The sequence below is a fragment of the Hypanus sabinus genome, chromosome 17 (genome assembly GCF_030144855.1).
Source record: "Hypanus sabinus isolate sHypSab1 chromosome 17, sHypSab1.hap1, whole genome shotgun sequence".
Lineage (NCBI taxonomy): Eukaryota > Metazoa > Chordata > Chondrichthyes > Myliobatiformes > Dasyatidae > Hypanus > Hypanus sabinus.
In genome coordinates this window covers 57781725-57802523 of record NC_082722.1, presented here as the reverse complement: position 1 = coordinate 57802523, position 20799 = coordinate 57781725, and the positions used below count along the sequence as shown (strand labels likewise).

General features: G+C 42.4%; 1 protein-coding gene across 2 annotated transcripts in view; it reads right to left on the bottom strand.

Moving 5' to 3' along the window:
* cmip (c-Maf inducing protein) overlaps nucleotides 1-20799 on the bottom strand; it is a 226905-nt gene that overhangs the window by 68780 nt on the left and 137326 nt on the right. For both annotated transcript variants that reach the window (XM_059993143.1, XM_059993144.1), the window contains exons 4-5: nucleotides 3905-4066; nucleotides 732-773 (exon numbers count right to left, since the gene is read on the bottom strand). In XM_059993143.1, coding sequence (XP_059849126.1) covers nucleotides 732-773; nucleotides 3905-4066 — 204 coding nt within the window. The remainder of the gene's footprint in view (nucleotides 1-731; nucleotides 774-3904; nucleotides 4067-20799) is intronic.

Here is a 20799-nt window from a genome sequence, read left to right as displayed (position 1 = left end):
GTTGCCAAGCCAGAAGATCAGATTTCATCAATTGTCAAAGACGTTTCCAGATGTTCTGTCAGCCAGGCTTGTTCTGGACACCACCATCAAAGATGGAAGGACCTTAGATCCAGCTGGCTCTTCACTCCAAACTCTGCTTTGCCAGATACCTCCATGTCTGTTGGGCCTCTACCTGGGAGTCAGTAATGGACACGGCTGGTTACTGACTGCCAGTTCTGGGCTAAGCTTACATGTGTAAGCCTTCATTGGCAGAAAAGTCTAAGTAGATGCAGCAGATACCCGAAATAATTGTGTCTGTGCACTGGCTAATGCTGAGAGAGAAAAACCATCCTCTGAATGAGGACAACTAGTTAAGATTAAATGGAAATTTAGCATTTCCACAGATCATCCGATGTAATGAAATGATGAGATATACATGTTAGATTTCACATACCATTCAGAGAGGACTCTCAGGTTATCTTCAGTTGCTTTGGAGGTCATGGCATTTAATCAGGAACTTTAATTATTTTGATTTCATTCAAATAACAAGACACTTGGGAGCACTGAGAAATGAGTGGTGGGTGCATTTTCTTGCGTGTCTCAATATCACATTAGTGCTTTTATTAGGTGGGCAGTCTTCTGGAGTGAAATTGTTTGAAAGTTTTGCCTTAAATGCAGCTATTTCAAAGGTGACTGCAGGGCCTACATTATTGACACATTACACTGAACCACGGTCATAAATATAGACTTACCACAATGATGTTTTCATGTTCCTGTGTTGTTAGCTTAAGGTTCTATATAGAGATACAAAAGTGACAATCAATACTAAGACAATTGAGGGGAGGGAAAGAGAGAGTGGGAGTGAAGAGAAAGGGAGGGGCATGGAGAGAAGGGGGAGTGGAGATGAGTGGGGAGAGTGGCAATGAGTGGGGAGAGTGGAGGGCAGGGGGAGTGGAGTGTAGGGGAGGGGAGTGAAGAGTAGTGGGAGGTGTGGAGTGGGGGAAGTGGAGAGGGAAACCATTGTTCTTTACTGAGAGGACAAAGAATAACACAAATTTAAAATGCACAGACTCCTCTAAGTTTCTTCCTTCCCATTCATAGCAGAAGCACGATGATGTTAACACAGCAAAGAACTTAGACAACCAGGATACAACTCTCTGGCTAATAAATCTAAACATGAAGTCAAGAGTTGTTATTCTGCAGTTGTACCTGCCACATAAAAGGGTAAGATTAAAGATGGAAAGAGAAGATTAGGTATAGACAATGCCTGAGCACAACAAAATGTGGGAAATATCTGTCAACCTGTCAGCAGTTTGATCCATGGGATGCTAAGTTAAAAATGAAGTGTTTGCACTAAGAATACATACATTCCATTAATTGACAACCCAGTCCCCTTCCCCTAAAGTAGGCAAAATGTAGAACATCACAGGAAAAAGAGCTTCAGACGAACTGCAGGTGTTAATACACTGCAGTGTTGGGGAGGAAGAAGAAGAATGAACATAAATATAGTATTTGAACTAAACAAACAATATATTAGATATTTTTCAATGTCATTATCTTATAAGAGTCATAGAACACAGAGTAATACAGCAGAGATATGGGCCGTTCGGCCCAACCAGTCCATACTGGCCAAGTGCCATCCAGTTGATCTCTGTTTCCTGCATCCTGCTCTGCGCCTCCATGTAAAGAGCGGTACAAAAATTGATAATTAATATTAACCTGGTGGGCATAACTCTGTCAATTACATTAGTAAGGTCCAAGCTTCTGTTCCCTGTACTTTTTTTTGCTGGTGTTATGGGTGAAGGTCATGTCTGCTGTGCCCCTCGATGAATCAGATCCTTATTGTGGTTGAGAAAGCAGCTCTGTGGCCACGGGGAGGGAGGAATCGAGAATGAACTTGGCAATGAAATTCCTTGTGGCGATTAGCATGGAGACCTCTCTGTAATTACCAGCGGCACTTGTTTACTTTCTTAAAGGTGGAGCAGTTGTATGGCAGTCTCTGGAAACTAGATAATAGAGTAAATGCATATACTTGTGCTTCAAAGTTATGCAAGTTGAATCAGAAAATGCTTGATCTATTCGTTTGACTTTATAAATACAATTTCTCCTGGGTTTTCGCTGCATGGTTTCAGAAGGACTTGGGAGCTCTGATGTTTCCTTTCTCAATATACATAGCCAAAGATAGCAGCCTCTGCCTTGCCAACGTGGCACGTACTCAGAAAGTATTCATTACATCCTCCATTCCCTGCAGATCAAAAGGGATATTTTAAATCTTTGATGGCATCTAAGAGGAATAGCTTCAGAGTTGGGGCCGAACACTATGTTCTACTGGGGGACGTTGGAGGGACAGGAAGGAGTAAATGAACGCTTAGTATGCAATGGTGCAAGAAATAACTGAAGGGTGTGAACAAAACTTGCTGGCTCTTCACTAAGAACATACAGACCCTGCGCTCACCAACACGCACCTGTCCCCCATTTACACTGCACCATTCTCCCCGCCCCACAGATGTTCCCATCACTATCCTGCATCATCACCACCACCAATCTCCCAGGACAGTTCAAGAAAACTGGAGGCAATCAAAATGCGACAGAGACCCAGCAAAAGGGCAAGGGCACAGCGTTGCTGTTTGTAGAGACGCTGGCTCACAACTCCAGCAACCTGGGCTCGATGCAGATCTCCACCACATTTGTGCGGAGCCTGCACAGTCTCCTGTAGGTCTATGGGTTTACTCCTGGTCCTCTCCCACAACCCAAATTTATGAGGGAGGTTAGTTGAACCATGTGAAAACTGGCGCAGAGTGTGGCAGACTGAGGCAGTCAGCGTGGAGTTAATGAAAGTAAGACAGGATTAGTGTAATGTCTCTGATACTCGAAAGGGGTGCCTGAAAGCCTAGATTCACTAAGCCAATCACTCTATTTCAGCACTGCAGGGCTCTGTAAACTGCAAGCAAGATTTTACCTTTAGTGTCACAATGAAGATAACAATTCCACTTCAATTCTCTAACCAACACCCACTATCTGTCTGGGGCTCCCGTGCTGTTACAATTACGCCAAGTGCAAGCTTAAGGAACAACACTTCATGCTCTGAACACACTGCAGCCTTCAGGACCTACTATCAATACATCAAACTATGGGTAACTCGCTCTTTCTTTCTCTGTGCATTTCTGCCTGTAATCATTGAGCTCGGTTTTTCTTTTCCTATTTGTAGAGTCTGGCCTGTCCAGCATATCCCAAGTTTTGCTGTGTTCATACATTCCACAGAGAAAGAAATACAATCTCATTCCAACTACTCCTTCGGACACAGCATTAACTCATTTTGTCTCATCCTATCAGAGCTATTCCTTGCCCCCATGTTCTCTGAATCTGAAAACCAATGTATCTTTACTTAATTTTTTATTGAGAGACAGGGAGAGTGGGCCCTTCCAGCCCTTGGAGCTGTGCTGCCCAGCAACCCCCAATTTAACTGTAACCTAATCACAGGTTAATTTACAATGACCAATTAACCTATCAACTGGTGTATCTTTGGACAGTGGGAGGAAACTCGTAGCACCTGGAGGAAACCTATATGGTTAAGAGGAGAACATGGAAATTACTTACAGATAGCAGCAGGAAATGCATCCAAGTTGCCAGTGCTGTAAAGCGTTGTACTATGGTACCATACTTTAAATCAGCCAAAGGACTTAAAGCATTAACTGTTTTACTTTCCACAGCTGCTGCCTGTTTCTGACATTTTCTGTTTCTACTTCTGATTTTAAACATTTGCAAGCTTTCCCTCCTCCATTGAAAAATCACCTCTCCAATTCATGTCAAAGTCTTTTTCGTCTCTTAAAACAGACACAAGTAATCACCTTCTTGAACTGGAATTGCATATAAAATTATTCACCATTCTCTAAGCCATTTATATTGACCTTTAATGGATGCATACCTCAGAGAGGAGTTTAGACACTATCTCCAGTGGTGCTTGGTGAATGGAATCGTCCTGAAGAGGTGAGAAAAGTGCCATGTCCACCAGAGTCCGAATCTCTTTCAACACGACCTCCCAACGACTTGGGTTACTAAGTACCTTTTTATATTTGTAAATCTTTTTCTGAAAGACAAGATCAGAAAACTTTAAAAAAATGAAAACTTGAAGTAAAGATCATCAAAATGACATTGGAACATCCACACAATTTGGCAAAATGTTCTGAGGAACAAACTGAGGAAACATAGGTCATCATTTTCATGGTAAAATGATGGAAAAATCTATTTATATCTTGGCAGAGAGAAGAGACAGAATTTCTGTTACAGCACATTTAACATTATTTATGTGTCTGCAAGTAAGCAAACAAATTGTTGGCCAAGTAACCTTTTCATATCTCTGTTAAAAGGGACTGGATTAATAGTAGTTCCACATTGTGAGTTCTGCTCGAGTATGAAGAGATTCATACAGGGTGTGAACTCCTAAATTCCATTCAAACTCAGAGATCGCAACAGCTCATTCAACAACACAATGATTCAGCTGATTGTTGTCAAAAAAAAACTGAACTCCCTTTATAAATATAGCATTTAAAATGTTTGACAACATACAGAACTGCAGTACTAGGAAGAGCTTCTATAATTGCATCTCTCCTCTAGCCATTGCTTCTCCTTTTCATTGTGGGCTTTGGGTATTGTGTTACATGATCCGCATAAAATTTCCCACAGAGTTATTATAACAATAACTTGAAGGGTAAAACTTATGGATAAGCACATAAGCCCAAAACCCCAAGGCATTCTACAAGTATGTGAAGAGCAAGAGGATAAAACGTGAGAGAATAGGACCAATCCAGTGTGACAGTGGAAAAGTGTGTATGGAACTAGAGGACATAGCAGAGGTACTTAATGAATACTTTGCTTCAGTACTCACTACAGAAAAGGATCTTGACAATTGTAGGGATGAATTACAGTGGACTGAAAAGCTTGAGCATGTAGATATTAAGGAAGAGGATATGTTGGAGCTTTTGGAAAGCATCAAGTTGGATAAATCACCAGGACCAGACGAAAGGTATCCCAGGCTACTGTAGAAGGCGAGGGAAGAGATTGCTGAGCCTCTGGTGACGATCTTTGCATCATGAATGGGGATGGGAGAGGTTCCAGAGAATGGGAGGGTTGCGGATGTTGTTCCTTTATTCAAGAAAGGGAGTAGAAATAGCCCAGGAAATTATAGACAAGTGAGTCTTACTTCAGTGGTTGGTAAGTTGATGGAGAAGATCCTGAGAGGCAGGATTTATGAACATTTGGAGAGGCATAATATGATTAGGAATAGTCAACATGGCTTTGTCAAGGTCAGATCGTGCCTTACGAGCCTGATTGAATTTTTTGAGGATGTGACTAAACTCATTGATGAAGGTAGAGCAGTAGATGTAGTGTATTTGGATTTCAGCAAGGCATTTGACAAGGTACCCCATGCAAGGCTTATTGAGAAAGTAAGGAAGCATGGGATCCAAGGGGACATTGCTTTGTGGATCCAGAACTGGCTTGCCCACAGAAGCAAAAGAATGGTTGTAGACAGGTCATATTCTGCATGGAGGTCGGTGACCAGCGGTGTGCCTCAGAGATCTGTTCTGGGAACCCTACTCTTCGTGCTTTTAATAAATGACCTGGATGAGGAAGTGGAGGGATGGGAGTTGTGGATATTGTGGTGGGCTGTCAGAGGTTACAGCGGGACATTGACAGGTTGCAAAACTGCGCTGAGAAGTGGCAGATGGAGCTTAGCCCGGATAAGTGTAAGGTGGTTAATTTTGGTAGGTCAAATATGATGGCAGAATATGGTGTTAATGGTAAGACTCTTGGCAATGTAGGGGTTCCGAGTCCTTAGGACACTCAAAGCTGCTTTGCAGTTTGACTCTGTGGTTAAGAAGGCATACAGTGCATTGGCCTTCATCAACCGTTGGATTGAGTTTAATAGCTGAGAGGTAATGTTACATCCATACAGGACAGTGACCAGATGCCACTTGGAGTACTGCACTCAGTTCTGGTCACCTCACTACAGGAAGGATGTGGAAGCCATAGAAAGGATGCAGAGATTTACAAGGATGTTGCCTGGATTGGGCAGCATGCCTTATGAGAATAGGTTAAGTGAACTTGGCCTTTTCTCCTTGGATTGACGGAGGATGAGATGTGACCTGATAGAGGTGTATCAGATGATGACAGGCATTGATCGTGTGGATAGTCAGAGGCTTTTTCCTAGGGCTGAAATGGCTAGCACGAGAGGGCACAGTTTTAACATGCTTAGAAGTAGGTGCAGAGGAGATGTCGGGGTAAGTTTTTTTTTTACGCAGAGAGTGGTGAGTGCGTGGAATGGCCTGCTGGCGACGTTGGTGGAGGCGGATACAGTAGAGTCTTTTAAGAGACTCTTGCATAGGTACATGGAGTTTAGAAAGATAGAGGGCTATGGATAACCCTAGGTAATTTCTAGGGTTCGGTACCGTTTTATGGGCCAAAGGGCATGTATTATGCCGTAGGTTTTCTATGTTCCAATGTTTCAGGCGACACAAAGGCAGTAGGAGAAGCTGGACTTAAAGACATTTTAAAGACACTTGGCTTAAAGACATGACTAACCAGGTGTACTTTACCTCATACTTATCACAGTTAGATAAATACTTGGGTGTTGGGGTGGAGTTGTCTTTAGCAAAATAGGTAGCCTACAGGTCATCTTTGGGCAAGGTGTAGCACCTACTTATCTCCCTGATCAAGGTCACGTGAAGCCATGGGAGCAGGAGGTAGATGTCAAGTCTGAGCAACTGGTGCATATCACAAGGCCTGATTATGTGACCACTGACACCAGGCAATCTCTGAAGAGTATTGATAATGGCTGGGGTCACCTGCTTGTAAAGACACTGCCCAGGAGAAGACAACGGCAAACTATTTCTGTAGAAAAATTTGCCAAGAACAATCATGGTCATGAGACCATGATGGCCTATGTCATATGATATGGCTCATAGTGAGGTAAATATTCCTGATTCCAGAATTTGAACATGACAAAGGTATCTGGTACAGTCTATTCATATACATTTCACTAAATGTCAGATGCATGATTATGAAATGCCATATAACTGTAAACATGTTCCATGTGTTGATAACACATTTTTATTGTGCCAGGAAATACTTTCAGCAGGATATGATGAGGCAATTTTTGAGGACGTGGCCTATTTATGCCTTTGATAGTTTCTGAAATTGCAAATGCTATTGCAATCGAGGGAGTGTTAGTCCAGGTTATAGTGTGCTCTATGTAGTTGTCATCAAAGCTAATACCAAGCAGCAGTCACAAAATTAAGGCCTTATGTGATTACATTATTTTTTTTGACCCCCTAACAGAAATGACTGCTTCGTGTGACAAGTTCAATCCCAACATCATTGATCTGTATACTGAAACATATTTTAATGTCTATCCCTCTCATACAAGGGCTACATAATAGCATAATCCATCAAATTGGTACTTTCAAAATTTTAGACCACAAACATTGGAGCAGAATTGTTCAGCCCATTGAGTCTGCTGTACCATCTGATCACAGATGATTTATTTTCTCTCTCAATCTCATTCTCTTGCCTTCCCCCCACAACTTTCAGTGTCCTATTAATTAAGTATCCATGAACCTCCACTTTAAATATAGCCAATGACTGAGCCTTCACAGTCACCTGCGGTAATCAATTCCACAAATTCACCACCCTGTGGCTCCGGAAGTTTCTCCTCATCTCTGTGGTTGGCTTATGGTAGGGGTCCAGAGCATTAAAAAGTTGGAAACCCGTTCGATTCAGCGGTTGTTTTCTCTGGCCCTTGATGCTTTCACAATGCAGAAAGTTTAAGTTAATATCAGGGTTGATTGATAATTTTTTGGCCTGGTAGAAGGAGATGAGTTATTAACTTCAAACTTTCTGCATAATCACTCAAAGAGTTGACCTGCATGTGCATGTAACGAGAGCTGAATAACTCATCTCCTTCTAACTTAGGCCATGAACTTATCAATCACCCTTCTGTGGGCACTTTATGCAGGTCCAAGATCCGTATGCTTCATGACCGCTGGACTAAGTGTGTAAATGTAGGAGGGGACTATGTTGAAAAATAAATGTGATAGGTTTTCTAAAATTGACTCCTTCTACCTTAGGCCACAAACTTATCAGTCGCCCCTCGTAATAGACAATGTCGACTTCAGCCCCCAACGCTGATCTTCCTCCCCACGTCACAAAGAAAATTGTGCACTTTGATATTCTCGTGCTTTCTTTTTGAAAAGCTGAAGTGAGGAAGACAAAAGAAATCAATACGAAATAGGAACTCTAATTGGGAATGCAAGTTTATAATTAAACATGTTAAAGAATATTTGACAGGGAGAGAATGCTTGTCCAAATGGCGAGCCACTGCCAAAATCTAGGAGGCTGTCAAAAGTAAACAAAGTAGATCTGATGAAAGACAACTCAGATGTAGATTTGTACTTAGCTGGCATGAGCCAGATATTAAAGACTTTTCCATACTGCTGCCACATACATATGAACGTTGGAATTGAGTGCGAGGGAAGGCCTCCCAACCCCTCAAACCTTCTTCTTAGGCACTCCTGTCAGGATGAAACAGGACTAGCTATCACATCAGTCCTTGGGTTTTGAGATGGCTGATCAGGTTAATGTGGGAAGAGCAGAATCAGAATTTGGAGTGTAGAAGAATGAGAGGCGACTTGATAGAGGTCTACAAGATTAAGAAACGCATAGATAGGGTGGATAGTCAGTACCTGTTTCCCAGGGCACCAATAGCAAACACCAGAGGGCATATGTACAAAGTTAAGAGAGGGAAGTTTAGGGGAGACAACAGGGGTAAGTTCTTTTACACAGAGGGTTGTGAGTGCCTGGAATGACTTGCCAGGGATGGTGGTGGAGGCTAAAACATTAGGGGTATTTAAAAGCCTCTTGGACAGGCACATGGATGAAAGGAAAATAGAGGGTTATGGGGTAGTGTGGGTTTAGTACTTTTTTTTAAGGATTATATGGGTCAGCACAACATGGAGGGCTGAAGGGCCTGTACTGTGCTGTAATGTTCTATGGTTCTATGGTTCAAATTCTATGGTTTATTATCACTGATACTTGCTGTTGGCAGCAGTATAGTGCAATACATTAAAAGAACTATTCATTTATAAGAGATGTGTGTAAAATAAACTAAAAAGCAATGCAAAAAGAGAGCAAAAGTAGTGGGAGGTGGTGTTCATGAGTTGGTTCACTGTCCGCTCAGAAATCTCAGGAGTAGTGGTTGTACAGACTGCTCTACAGATGGGGCAGAGGAGGAGATCTGACGAGCGAGGAGCATGAGAAGATTATGGTGCCCTCCAATGCCTGGAATCGAGGTTCTCAATACTACTTTTAAATTTCAAAGCAAATTTATAATCAAAGAACATATGTCACCATATTCTCCCAGAGATTCATTTTCCTGCGGGCATACTCAAGGAATCTATAATAATAGCCATAATAAAATTAATGAAAGAGCGTACCAACTTGGCATTCAACCAGAGTGCAGAGGGCAACAAGCTGTGCAAATACAAAATGAAAGAATAATAACAACAAATAAGCAGTAAGTAGAGAACATGAGATGAAGAGTCCTTGAAAATGCATCAATTCGTTGTAGGAACATTTCAATGATGGGGCAAGTAAAGTTGAGTGGTTATCCCCTTTGGTTCAAGAGCCTGATGGTTGAGGGGTAATTGCTGTTCCTGAACCTGGTGCTGTGAGCCCTGAGGCTCCTGTATTAAGGACAGCATTGATGAGAGAATGTCGGGAGTGATGGGACTCCCTGAAGATTTCCTGTGACAACGCTTCACACAAATGTGCTCAATGGTGGGGAGGGCTTTACCCGTGATGGACTGGACTGCATCTAATGGTTTTTGAAGGATTTTCCATTCAAGGTCATTGCTGTTTCCATAGCAGGCTGTGATGCAACCAGTCAATATACTGTCCACCGCACATCAATAGATGTTTGACAAAGTTTTCAATATCATGCCAAATCTTCACAAACATCTAAGGAAGTAGAGGCGCTGCCATGCATTCATCATAACTGCACTTACATGCTTAGGTAATAACCACTTTGAGTGATTATTTGCCAGAGGTTCCCAACAATAAATAGACAATAGGTGCAGAAGTAGAGCATTCGGCCCCTCGAGTCTGCACCGCCATTCTGAGATCATGGCTGATCATTCACCATCAATACCCAGTCCCTGCCTTGTCCCCATATCCCTTGATTCCCCTATCCATCAGATATCTATCTAGCTCCTTCTTGAAAGCATCCAGAGAATTGGCCTCCACTGTCTTCTGAGGCAGTGCATTCCACACCTCCACAACTCTCTGGGAGAAGAAGCTCTTCCTCAACTCTGTTTTAAATAACTGACCTCTTATTCTCAATCCATGCCCTCTGGTACTGGACTCTCCCAACATCTGGAACATATTTCCTGCCTCAATCCTATCAAATCCTTTAATTATCTTAAAAGTTTCAATTAGATCCCCTCTCAATCTCCTCAATTCCAGCGTATACAAGCCCACTCTCTCCAATCTCTCTGCATAAGACAGCCCTGCCATCCCAGGAATCAACCTAGTGAATCTACGCTGCTCTTCCTCAATTGCCAGCTTCCTTAAACCTGGAGACCAAAACTGTACACAATATTCCAGGTGTGGTCTCACCAGGGCCCTGTACAAATGCAAAAGGACATCCTTGCTCTTGTACTCAATTCCCCTTGTAACAAAGGCCAACATTCCATTTGCCCTCTTCACTGCCTGTTGCACTTGCTCATTCACCTTTATTGACTGGTGAACTAGGACTCCTAGGTCTCTTTGCATTTCTCCCTTACCTAACTCTACACCGTTCAGACAATACTCTGCCCTCTTGTTCCTGCTTCCAAAGTGGATAACTTCACATTTATTCACATTGAATGACATCTGCCAAGTATCTGCCCACTCACCCAGCCTATCAAGTCTCCCTGTATTCTCCTAACGTCCTCTTCGCATGTCACACTGCCACCCAGTTTAGTATCGTCAGCAAACTTGCTGATATAGTTTTCAATGCCCTCATCTAAATCGTTGACATAAATCGTAAAGAGCTGTGGTCCCAATACAGAGCCCTGTGGTACCCCACTAGTCACCTCCAGCCAGTCCGAGAAACACCCATTCACTGCTACCCTTTGCTTTCTATCTGCCAACCAGTTTTCTATCCATGTTGAAACCCTGCCCCCAATGCCATGAGCTCTGATTTTACTCACCAATCTCCTATGTGGCACCTTATCGAATGCCTTCTGAAAATCTAGGTACACAACATCCACTGGCTTACCCTCGTCTAACATCTTGTTACACCCTCAAAAAACTCCAACAGATTAGTCAAGCATGTTTTGCCCTTGGTAAATCCATGCTGGCTCGGCCTAATCCTATTACTGCCATCAAGATGTGCCACTATTTCGTCCTTAATAATGGACTCAAGCATCTTCCCCACGATTGACGTTAGGCTAACAGGGCGATAGTTCTCTGTTTTCTCCTTCCCTCCCTTCTTGAAAAGTGGGATAACATTAGCCACTCTCCAATCTTCAGGAACTGATCCTGAATCTAAGGAACACTGGAAAATGATTACCAATGCATCGGCAATTTCCTGAGCCACCTCTTTTAGAACCCTCGGATGCAGACCTTCTGGACCCGGGGATTTATTAGCCTTCAGTCCTACCAGTCTACTCATCACAGTTTCTTTCCTAATGTCAATCTGTCTCAATTCCCCTGATATCTTATGACCCTGGCCCATCCATACATCTGGGAGATTGCTTGTGTCCTCTCTGGTGAAGACAGATCTAAATTACGCATTAAATTCTGTTGCCATTTCCCTGTTTCCCATAACAATTTCTCCCAATTCATTCTTCAAGGGGCCAACATTGTTCTTAACTATCTTCTTTCTCTTCACATAGCTAAAAAAGCTTTTGCTATCCCCTTTTATATTCCTGGCTAGACTGAGCTCATACCTGATTTTTTTCTCTCCGTATTGCTTTTTTAGTTAAGATCTGCTGTTCCTTAAAACTTTCCCAATCATCTGTATTCCCACTCATCTTAGCTCTGTCATACTTCTTTTTCTTTAATGCTATACAATCTCTGACTTCCTTTGTCAACCACTGTGGCCCCTTCCCCCCTCTTTGAATCCTTCCTTCTCATTGGAACGAAATGCTTTTGCATCTTTTGTATTATCCCCAAGAATATCTGCCACTGCTGATCCACTGTCTTTCCTGCCAGGGCATCCGCCCATTTAACTTTGGCCAGCTCTTCCCTCATGGCTCTGTAGTCTCCTTTATTTAATTGCAACACTGACACCTCTGATCTGCCCTTATCCCTCTCAAATTGTAGATAAAAACTTATCATGTTATGATCACTACTTCCTAATGGCTCCTTTACTTCAAGATCACTTATCAATTCCTGTTCATTACACATCACCAAGTCCAAAATAGCCTTGTTCCTGGTTGGCTCAAGCACAAGCTGCTCCAAAAATACATCCCTTAGACACTCCACAAACTCCCTATCCTGGGGTCCAGCACCTACCTGATTCTCCCAGTTCACCTGCATGTTGAAATCTCCCATAACGACTGCATTACCTTTAGCACATGCCAATGTTAACTCCCTAATCAACTTGTACCCAATATCCACGCTACTGTTTGGGGGCCTGTACACAACACCCATTAGGGTCTTTTTACCCTTACTGTTCCTCAGCTCAATCCACACAGACTCTACTTCCCCTGTTCCCAAGACACCTCTTGCTAAGGACTGAATCTCATTCCTCACCAGCAGGGCCACCCCACCCCCTCTTCCCATATTTCTGTCTCTACGATAGCACGTATACCCTGGTACACTCAATTCCCAGGCCTGATCCCCTTGCAGCCATGTCTGCGTTATCACAACAATATCGTAGTTCCCCATTTTCATCTGAGCTTCAAGCTCATCTGTCTTATTTCTGACACTACGCGCATTCAAGTACAGAATTCTTAGCCCATTCCTCCTCTCTTTGCTTAAAACACTGTCTATTGTACCTAACCCAGCTCCTTGAACTTCCATTGGGCTAATTGCACCCTGAATTTTGATGACCTTCTCAAGATCACCCAAACCTTCTACACATTTAACCCCATGCTCCTTCTGACCAACCCTCTGGATCTGGATCCCTGCCCCCTGCACATCTAGTTTAAACCCCCCCCCCCCCCCCCCCGAGCAGCACTGGCAAACACTCCTGCAAGAATGTCAGTACCCCTCCGGTTCAGATGTAGACCGTCCCTTCGAAACAGATCCCAATGTCCCTGGAACAAAGACCAATTATCCAAAAACCTGAACCCTTCCTTCTTGCACCATGCTCTCAGCCTCGTATTGATGTGCATAATCATTCTATTCTTCACCTCACTCGCACGTGGTACAGGTAGCAATCCCGAGATTGTCACCCTGGAGGTCCTGCCTTTCAGCTTCACTCCTAACTCCCTGAACTCTCTAAGCAGGACCCCCTCACTCACCTTACCTACATCGTTGGTCCCTACATGGACCACTACATCTGGGTTCATGCCCTCGTTCTCAAGAATAGCCTGCACCCGATCTGAGATGTCCCGGACCCTGGCACCAGGGAGGCAACATACCATCCGAGACTCCCGATCTGCCCCACAAAATCTCCTATCTGCTCCCCTGACTATAGAATCCCCTAAAACAATCGCTCTCTTCTCTTCCCTCCTCCCCTTTCTAGTTGAGGGTTCAACCTCTGTGCCAGAGGCAGGACCACTACAACTCATTCCTGGTAGGTCATCCCCATCAACAGTATCCAGTACGGTATACTTATTGTTAATGGGAATGGCCACAGGGGTGCTCTGCTCTCTCTGCCTGCTCCCCCTGCCTCTCTGGACCGTCACCCATCTGCCTACTTCTTGGATTTTCGGTGTGACTACCTCCTGATAACTCCTATCTATCTCTGCCTCTGCCTCCCGAATGATCCGTAGTTCATCCAGCTCCAGCTCCAACTCCCTAACTCGGGCTGATAGGAGCTGCAGCTGGACGCACCTCTTGCAGGTGTGGTCATCAGGGACAACTGTGTTGACCCTGACTTCCCACATACTGCATACGGAGCACACCACTGCTCTGACTGTCTCCCCCATACCTGAACTGGATTAATAGAATAAGTCTAAAAAGCATCTAGCAACCTTACCTTCTTCCCCTCAGCGAGCAATCACACAGGCTTACCGAAGTTCCCTTACGCCGAAGCCCACTTAGCCAAAGCCCAGGACTCTGCTTCCACGGACTCCGTGGAGATACTGCATTTCTTCAAGCAAATCTTGATTTCTTTTTCTCTCTGAAACACTTTGTAATCATGTGTTATGACAAAGCATAGAACAAGATGTCTGTTTCTGAAGTCTGGTGTTGGGAATACAAATGATACTGCCTGCACAACATAGATGACTCAGAGTTAGCCTGGGAGACTGACATTGGTTTGCTTTTCCTTCTTGTGAAATGGGAAAACTTTGTAGTAAGGAATTGTGGGTATTTTCCCAGTGCCTTGAGGTGCCAGCTCTAGGTTTGTCAGATTGCAAAGGTAGATTCTTCAGATTGCAAAAGGTAGATGGAATGATGGAGATCACTGCGGCCCGGTTTGTTATTCTTTGTAACTCCAAAACATTAAGCTAATTGAAAGCAAAATGGGGGAAGCCGAGAGATGAGAGTCTTTGTTTTTCTTCCCCCACTTTAAGCAAGGCACGCACACATCACATGGTAGCATCATAACGTATGCAAATCATTTATTTTATATATAACCCATAATGAATTAGTTAAACAAATAAAGAACTCTTATTCAGCAGTGCGTTATGTAATACAGCTACCATACACCAACATCCACATCATAGTAAATTTTAAATTGTCCCATTCAGGCCTGAAGATTTAAGTACTGTGGAAGATTTTTTTTACTATTATGAGATAACGTCTTTCCTGACAAGGGAGGTCACTCTGCTTGGCAGGTGAAATGTGGCTGTGAAAACATCTCAGTTTCTGACAACTCTGGACATCTTCCTTCTCCTTTACTCGGCTTTTCTCTCTGGATCTACTTTGATCCTTGCTTCTCTCCCAATCCCGGCTTTTTTCTCTTCCTTTATCCTGCTCTTTTCCTTTCTCATGGTCCTTCTGTCTTTTTCACTCATGTCCTCTCTGTATCTCTTCTCTCCTTATCAACTTATCAGAGATACATGAAACTAGAAGAAAAAGTAAAGCGAGAAAAAGAAAGATAAGCTCTTGAGAAATTCCTGAGTATCAACTTATCTTTCTTTTTCTTGCCTTCTTTTTTCTTCTAGTTTTGTGTATCTCTGAAGTTAGTAATTTCTCAAGAAATCAGATCTCATTTATTCTCTTCCGTTTCTACAGCATTTATGTCATGTTCCTCTTTCTTTTCCTTTTCTTGGCTCCCTTGTTTTTCTTCTAATTAGTTTTTTGATTTGGAGTTACATGGTTGACCATAAGTTTTGTACCCAGTCTGAACCTTGATCTTCAAACATACTGTTTCTTAATTGGACAAAGGCTTTGGTGGTGAATTGATTGTCTTGTTGAAATCTGCCTTCACTGAGAAATGTCTCCTGGGTTATGGGAAGCAATTTGAATATAGCTGTTGCTTAAGCTTTCTAGGGCCTTGCAGTAAACCTTTTTTATTTCAATGAGTGTACTGCAGTGGGGGAGTGTTTCCTGGGGACATTCCCCTTGCACACTTTTGAGTGGAACGCACACTCTCGCGAAATGTTTCAGTGGATAAGTTGACAGTGGCTGACGCTTGGCCTCCCAAGTGCACATGGATACAAGTATCATCTGCACACGCTTGTGTGTGTACAGGAAGCATGGCAGTGCATTTGTTAGTGCAAACACTTAACGGCACCAAGGATCATCAATCTGGGTTCGACTCCTGCCATCGTCTGGAAGGAGTTTGTATGTTCGCCCTGTGACTGTGTGGGATTCCTCTGGGTGCTCTGGCTTCCTCCCACATTCCAAAGACATACAGTTAGGAATCAGGATCATGTTTATTTATTATTTTTATTGTGTTCATTATTTATCTTATTTATTTAATGATGGATTGAGTGAAAAACAGCCTGGGACAGGCCCTTCTGGCTTTTTGAGCCTTGTTGCCCAGCATCTCCCACGTTAACCCAAGTCTAATCATGGGACAATGTACAATGACTAATGAATGAGCCAACTGGTAGGCCTTTGGACTGTGGGAGGAAACTGGAGCACCCGGAGGAAACCCACACAGTCATGTGAGAAGATAACAACTCCTTACAGACAGCAGCAGGGAATTGAACCCAAGTTGCTGGTACTGTAAACTACACTACTGTGCGGCCTGTACACATACACCTGCATCTGTGTATACTTGGGAGGACAGACGTCAACTTATACCACAGACATACTGTGAAATTTGTAGTTTTGCAGCAGCGGTACAGTCCAATACATAAAAAACTATAAATTATAATAAAAGAGGTGAACTAGGAGACAGAGAAGAAGTTGAAGGCGGAAGGATCATTTCATCGACCTCCTCAACCATGACTCCTTCCTTGATGAGAGCAACCTCCACTTCATTCCGCAGCAACCTATTCGATCCAGATCTGCTGCCCTTCCTGACCAACGAGAAGTTGAACAGGTTGGTTCAAAACCAAAATTAAATACAAGACTTCAGTAGCAGATAGCATCCCCAAAGGAGTTCTAAAGCTTAATGTTGAAGAGCTTCAGTTACAAACCAACAGATCGTGCCATTTAATAAGATCATAGCAAGCCTGACCACAACAAACCAGTCTACCCAAATTATCCCTTCATCACTCTGCCTTTCTGGAATCTGCTTCCCTCTACTTCCACTGCTATTTAAGGAAGAGTTCCAATAATTCACAAGCATCATGGAAATAATTATTCATGTGACTCTCTCATCCTATTTTCTCTTGCAAGAGGAACCATTGTCTTTACATCTACCTGTCATTCTTGACATTATTGCTTCCGTCCTGCTCTTCTAAATTCTACCAGATAGATGGTCTAAATTTAACTTTTAAGATAACCTGCCCACCTGGAAATTCATGCAGGGTGACGGCTACACTATTGCAATTAAATTCCATCTCTACCTTTCTGAAAATCTTTGGGTGCCATGGTAGCGTAGCAGTTAACACAATGCTATTATCGTTCGAGGTATTCCACAGTTCAAAGGTCAATTTCAATGCCAATCTGTAAGGAGTCCTTCCTGTGGAAAGTGTGTCCTGGTTTCCTCCCACAGTCCATCCTGGGTAGGTTAATTGGTCATTGTAAATTGTCCTGTGATTAATTTAGGGTTAGTCGGTGAGGGGGGGGGGGGGGGGGGTGGGAGGAGAGTTACTGAGGCAGTGTGGCACAGAGGGCTAGAAGGCCTACTCTATAATGTAATGCTATTTTTTTAAAAATCTGAACCTTCAAGGTTTCCAGGAATATTCACAGTTCTTCGAGTTGCTAATAGTTCTCAAAAATGTCGAGGTCACTGCATTACAAGAAATTGTGGGATGAGGAGTCTTACAGAATGTTGCAACATGTTGGAATCTGAGAGACATCAAGAACAAAAAAAAATCTTGGAGCGGGACCCAAGCACTTTGAAACAATTATTTAACAAAACATATCTTTGGCTGAAACAAAAATGGCTAAAACGCCTTTCCGGAAGCTTAGTCAGCATCAAATGACACCAAACATAATGCTGCTAAAATCAAGTAATACTGATAAAAATTCTCACCAGCTATAATATTCCCTCACTTCTCTGCTTAAGGTGACCTTGCTTAATATATCATTGTTTAATGTGAAGAAACACCTCCCCCCCCCAAACCCTGATTAATCCTAATTTACACCGACCACTTCACTTACTTGGTACATCTTTGGTCTGTGGGAGGAAACCAGAACACCTGGAGAAATGGATGAATGTACAGAGAGTCCACACCAAATGCCATCAGAATTGAACTCTGAACTTGCAGAATGCCCTGATCTGTAATGGCATTGTGCTAACTCCTATACTACTGGGGCCCCCAAAGATTTTCAGAAAGATAGAGCTGGAATTTAATTTGCAATCATCTCATTTGCTTCTGCATGAAATTGAAGTCATGTCCTTTTATGGCTAAACGTGTGCATATTTTTATAAGAATTATTATTTTGAGGAAACACTGATTCAAAATAAGGTGGTACAAACATTTTTTTAAGAAAAAGAATACCAGGAGGAAAATATGTATCACAGCAGTAACTTATAGATTAGAGTAGAACACCTTACTGAAATGCTTTGGACAGCACAAATTTGTAGAATTATAGACAGACATTAAGCTGAAATGAACTGGCGAGTTCATAGTTAATATGTAGGAACAAAGCTTAATGAGACGTTGTGCATATGTTGTGGATTTTCAAATCAATAATGAGGGGAACAGAAAGTATTTATCATCTTTACACAGTATTTACTGATGCCTATGCAAAATAACTATCTTAATATTGTATTCTGGAGTTTTTAAATCTGATGCTTATGCTGTCTTTAAAACATTTCAAGTGATGATAGTCAAGTAGCAATCTTATTGGCCCAGATTTAAACGCAATTTTTATTTGGAAGAATTTGTAAATAGTTAAACATTATTCACAAGAGTTGTAGCATCCCAATGTGCAACTATGTGGCTACTCTATACTACCGAGATTTGATTATGGCAAACAGACGTTACAAAAGGCTGATAACTTTTAACTCCTGTGCTTCCTTATCTCTGTAACCTTGAATTGAATTCTATGGACTACAAAAATTACTTCATGAGTATAGGTTTTCATTTGTTTGAAAACAACTTAAGATATTTTTTAATATGTACATTGAATATATGGAACTTGGATCCAATTTACTGAAACAAATCAAACATTCCAAATACAAAGCAGGCAGAAATGTAAAACTCCAAATTTCTGTTAATACATGGAAGCTACCTTATACCTTTAGACCAGATTTTTTAAATGTTCAAATGGCACAGACAACTTTGACTAACTTAAGGATTCACTGTTATTTCTTTGTTCTTAATTTTCGGAATCCGAATCAGGTTTAATACCACCAGCATGAAGTGTGTTAATTTTACAGCAGCAATATAATACATGATGAATAAATAGAGAAAAAAATGGTATTACAGTAAGTATATATATTTAATATTTCTATTAAATAGCAAGTTAAAATAAGTAGTGCAAAAAAAAAGCAATTAAAAAAGTGAGGTAGTGTTCACAGGTTCAATGTCCATTTAGAAATCAAATGGCAGAGGGGAAGAAGTTGTTCCTGAATCACTGAGTGTGTTCCTTTAAGCTTCTGTACCTCTTTCCCAATGGTGACAATGAGAAAAGGTCATGTCCCGGTGGTGGGGTCCTTAATCATGGACGCTGCCTTCCTAAGACACCACTCGTGGAAGATGTCTCGGATACTACAGAAGCTGGTATCCGTGATGGAGCTGACTAGCCTTACAAGTTTCTGGAGCTTACTTTGATCTTGTGCAGTGTCCCCCCACCCACCCCATACCAGATGGTGATGCAGCCAGTCAGAATTCATCGCAATAATATTTTGATTTATGGGGATTTGATTCCTTAACATCTCAAACACTTAAGAGCTTGTGGTTCTCAGTGTTTGAGATATTAAAGAATCAAATCGCTGCGAGTATTGAGGCACTCTGTAAGTATACCTCAATTATTTGCAAAACAGAAGTCTATTCTGCTCCCACTAATGAATCCTGATTTAGAGAAGGATTTTACATCTACATAAGTGTTTTTACCAGATCAGCATTCCATAATTTTGCTTAGTGATTAGAACAATTTTATGTGAAGTACAAGAGTCACTGGCGCTTGAGGAAAACTCCAGCTGCATTTCCTCTCCACATAATCACACACAATCCTGAATTACACATGTTGTTGCTCATCTACACCACATCAAAAGCTTCCAGGGAAGGATAGCAAACACTGGGTGCACCAATGATTCTCACATCCACAAAGGATTGGAAAAAAATAACTCTGTGTGAGGGGTTCATGCCCACAAAGGGTTGGCTTGAGATTGTCCAAGTCCAGGATAGTGTTCATTTGGGATCCCAAAGTTGACAACGAAAGGTATACATAGACCCTTCATCGGGACTGGAAAGGAAGGAGGCAGAAGCCAGAAGGTGGGGGAGGTGAAGGAATACAAGCCAGAAGATGATAGGTGAAGCCAGGTGGGTGAGGGATGAAGTAAGAAGCTGGGAGGTGATAGGTGCAAAGGTGAAGGGCTGGAGAAGGAGGAATCTGAAAGGACAGGAGGGCAGAACATGCCAGAAAGGGAAGGAGGAGTGGCACCAGGGGAAGGTGACAGGCAGGTGAGGAGGAGAAGTGAAAGGGGGCCAGAGTGGAGAATTGAGGAAGAGAAAAGATGAAGGCGGAAAATTGCTGGAAGATGGAAAATTTGATGTTCATGCCATCAGATTAGAAGCTACCTAGACAGAATATGAGATGTGGCTCCTTCGACCTGAGTGTTGCCTTATCATGGCAGTAGAGTAAGCCATGGACCGACATGTCGGAATGGAAATGGGGACCGGAATTAAAATGTTTTGTCACTGGGAAATCCTGATGGTACTCTTTCCCCTCCCCCAACCTTCTTGTTCTGGCTTCTTCCCCCTTCCTTTCCCATTTGAATGAAGGGTCTCAGCCTGAAACATCACTCTATTAATTTCCATAAATGCTTCCTGGCCTGTTGGGTATCTCCAGCATTTTGTGAGTGTTGCTCTGAATTTCCAGAATCTGCATAAACTCCTGAGTTTGTGCACATAATTTTGTAGATAACGGTATTTTATG